Raw genomic sequence first — 3,672 nt, 5'->3', positions numbered from 1 at the left:
CACTAACCAACCGATCGTTTCTTCCGCGCGGCCACACACTGCCCTCGTCCCATCGTCCCTCGCGGCCCGCACGCTCGATATCGCCACAGTTTAATCGCGTATAGGTCTGCTGCGGAGATCCCGCAGGGGTGCAAGAGAAAAATTAATAATAAAAAAAACCTTCCTTTTTCAAACACGACCAGCGTACTATTTTTCCCTTCTCGAACCGTCGCCATCGTCATCGTCGTCCTCGTTGCCGCCGCCGCCGCCCTGCTGGACCGCCGACCGCCACCGTTGCTCCATTCCCACGGGCTATCGGTTGGAGAAAATTTCACGACATTTTTGCACTTGACCTAACACTCGATCAATCCTATCGACTAGTATCTTAACGGATTTCTCCGGCAGCGGTGGCAGTACGTCCCGGATCTTGGCATTGGTAGTGCGCTCGAACAGTTCGTTCAGCCGCTGGCCGACGTCGTTATCCCGCAGGTGCTGCAGGGCTACTATCGTCGAGCGCCGGAAGACGCACAGGTTGTCCAACAGCAGTCCGTGATAGGCTTCGTACTTTTTCAGCAAACGGTAGCCATGCAGCAGCCCGGACTCGTTGTCCAGGAACACCAGCAGTTGCGAGTCCGCTTGCCGCGCCAGGTTGTGCGCCGGAGCGGCCATAATGTCGGCATTCCACTGGAAGTTGTACAAGTTGTTCACCACCCGATCGAGGTTTGCAATCAGATAGTCAAACACGATCAGATCGGACCATTGTGCCAGCTCCACCAGACGCTGGAGGACATGTTCACCCAGTGGGGCACCCGGTGGCCGAATCGGTTGCAGCTCCGGAATCGGCGTTGCACCGAGCCGATCCAGCAGTGAAGGAGGTGATTTCGGTATATCAAGACCCTCGGTGATATTTTTGACGTCCAGCTTGTTCAGGTGCCGTTCGAGGGGTTGGAAGGGCTTTGGAATTCCCGCTGGTTCAAGATGTCCGATCCACTTTGTAATCACGACTGGTTTGGTGGATTTCCACTGCGAGTTTGAAATGTCGTCCGTCACCGATGACCACAGTTTGGTTTCCATGTCGATGATTGATGCTGCACTGGGTGCGAGATTTGTGATGTTTAACAGCTGACCAAGATAGAAGCTGAACAGCTCGCCCTGGATTTGGTCTGTGTTTTGTCGATAGCGGGCGCAGGCTCGTGTGCCGTCCCGAAATACGACCATTCTGTTTTGCATTCGGCCACAGCCAACCTCCAGGTGGTCGACTTCGGCATTCTGCAAGTACCGGGTCCAGGAATCACTCTGGCGTTTGTCGAAACCTTTCGGCAGCGCCTGTTCTACCGTTGAACCCCAGAAGATATCATTCAGTATTACGCCGTCCGTGTCTTCGAGGTCGTCCTGGTCGTAGTTATGATTGACAATTTGAATCGACGCTTCATCCTGATTTTCCTTCTCCGGTTTACCGGAGCTCAGGATCTGCTCGATAATAGATGGCTGCGAGAGCTTCTTCTCGGGGCCTTTGTGAAAAAGACCATCCGGAGTCCGTCGTACCGTGTACTCTTTGATGTAGCGATCCTCAGGATCGAACTTTTTAATTACCATCGTATCCTTATCGTCTCGCTGATCGATGTGAAAAGCATGCCGGAAGACGTCCTCCGCTTTGAGCTTTTCTTCTGCGATAAAGGACACGGAATTGTACGAGTCCTTCCCCCTAAGATCATCGATCGTTGGAAAGTGGGGCAATTTGTGGGGTAAATGATCGAACCTTCCCAGCGGACTGGGTCCGGTGTCGGTGCCATCGAGGGAACCGTCGCTATTACTACTACTACCACCACTACTACTGCCGCTGCTGCTGGATCCTTTCGCATTCGTCACCGCCTGTGACATACCAATTAGTGGCAGAAACACGCCAAGTGCCAGTCCCAGGGTAAACGCAGCCATAACGCTCAGCCAGCAGGCCTGCCGTTGAAATGCACGTCGTCGTCTCGCTGTGATTGACATTGTATCACTATCACGATCTTGATCACAACTTCCACCGGCTTCCACGGTACGAACGTCAAACATTTTGCGCACTCTCCCCGTTCGCCCCGGTGATGTTCCAGTAAACTGGGATTCGTGTCGTTCTGGTCTCGCTCCTAGCAATGTGCTAGATCTGCTGCTGCCACTGCCTATAGCTATGGTGTTTCGAGATGCTAGAGCTCTGATGCTGATGCTGCTGCTGCTGCTGCTGTCTCGATTTATAATTGATTTATTCGAGTGATAAACTTTTTACAATCCTATTAAATCTCTTCGCTTGTTACACACTTGTTGACGCGGATAGGACGGCTGCTACACGATGCTGCTGCTGCTGCTGCTTTTGCTGAGGCTGGCTGAAGGCAAGCGTTGGTTCGTCGATAATTCTGCCACGGTTGCTGCTAGCTCTTCTGAAAGATCCGTCGCCAACTTTTACACCGAGTGTTAGTATGATATGTTTTGAAAAATTACACATTATTAGCGATTCGTTTAATTTAACTTCTGCGTTTCATAGGGTTTTTATTTTCGCGTATACTTTGAAGCACTTTTCGCGCACGTTCACTTTTCGCCCTCGAGATTATGTATAGATTATCACAATTTTGTGCTTATTACTATCGCAATTATGGTTCACAACAGCTTCGTTTTTTCCGTAAGCAAACTTTTGACCTTTTTTTCCACGATACCTTCTTTTCTTCTGCAGCATGCTCTCTTCTCGCCTTCCAAACTCTTATTTTCCCGTATTTCTTCTTCGCACGTTTGTTTTCAACTCGTTTTTTTATCTTTTCCTACACCCACAACTTCTTCTTCGAAAGAATTTTTCTCTTATCTCTTCTCCAGCTTCACCTCTCTGGAGATCTTCACTTCAACCCGGCAAATTCCTACGCTTTCCTTCGAACGCCGTCCTTGGAGGGCGAAAAAGTTGTACAAGTTTAAGTACTTGAACTTCACTCGAATATCTTCCCGAAAACCAACAAAACACACAGCCGAGAAAAATGGAAACTTTTCTTCATCAACTCGGTTGAGCTCAAATTACGCGCCGCTTTTGAAAAGGGGGGCCTTTAGCCTTTTGGCTCCTGGGGTGCCCGCGTTTCACCGTCGGCCTGCGCGTATAATCCGTCGTCGTCTTCGCCGTCGTCGCTGTCGACTGCTTCGTTCAACACTTTCCATATGTTTAATTATTCATAAAAGACACACACTCACGGTCGGCTCGACCGTCCGTCCGTCCGGAGTTGATCTGTTGTGCTGGTGGGTTTCGTCACCGCGCCTCCGCCGGTCCTTGAAGGTGGCCGTTTTTCGAAAACATCTCTCTTTTTTGCCGTCTCCGATGAAGCCGCGCGTCTTTTGAAACTATCTCGTTTTCATATTTTTACCACTAACCAACCAACCAACCTTCCCGCCTGTCCGGAGTGCCCTTTTCCTGACCAGTCCGAAAGATGAAATCTCGGACCAAGGGCAAGTAAAACGCTGCTGTCTAGAAGTGCAATGGAGCTCTGGGCTGGCTGGGTTATGGCTTCTCTCGTCTTATCTGTACCTTCACGACTCCCCGAGTCGTCCGGACTATCTCACACGGCGGCTCTCCCGGATTCTCCCCGCGCAGCTCTTCGCAGGTGGCGAATTTTTAAGCGACTTTTAAGTACAGCACATTTCCTGCATCAGCCGCGCAGCGTCGGATCTCGTGTTATACTT

The 3,672-nt window shown here is 50.6% G+C and overlaps 1 protein-coding gene across 1 annotated transcript; it reads right to left on the bottom strand.

The window, feature by feature from the left end:
• Positions 1-291: 291 nt before the first annotated feature.
• Positions 292-2,037, bottom strand: LOC128743719 (extracellular serine/threonine protein kinase four-jointed). Its single transcript, XM_053840348.1, has one exon. It carries the CDS (start codon positions 2,035-2,037, stop codon positions 292-294), a length of 1,746 nt encoding a protein of 581 aa, XP_053696323.1.
• Positions 2,038-3,672: the final 1,635 nt, after the last annotated feature.

The sequence above is a fragment of the Sabethes cyaneus genome, chromosome 3 (genome assembly GCF_943734655.1).
Source record: "Sabethes cyaneus chromosome 3, idSabCyanKW18_F2, whole genome shotgun sequence".
In the NCBI taxonomy this organism is placed as follows: Eukaryota; Metazoa; Arthropoda; class Insecta; order Diptera; family Culicidae; genus Sabethes; species Sabethes cyaneus.
Note: the sequence above shows the minus strand (reverse complement) of the source record. Positions and strands in the feature narration are given on the sequence as shown.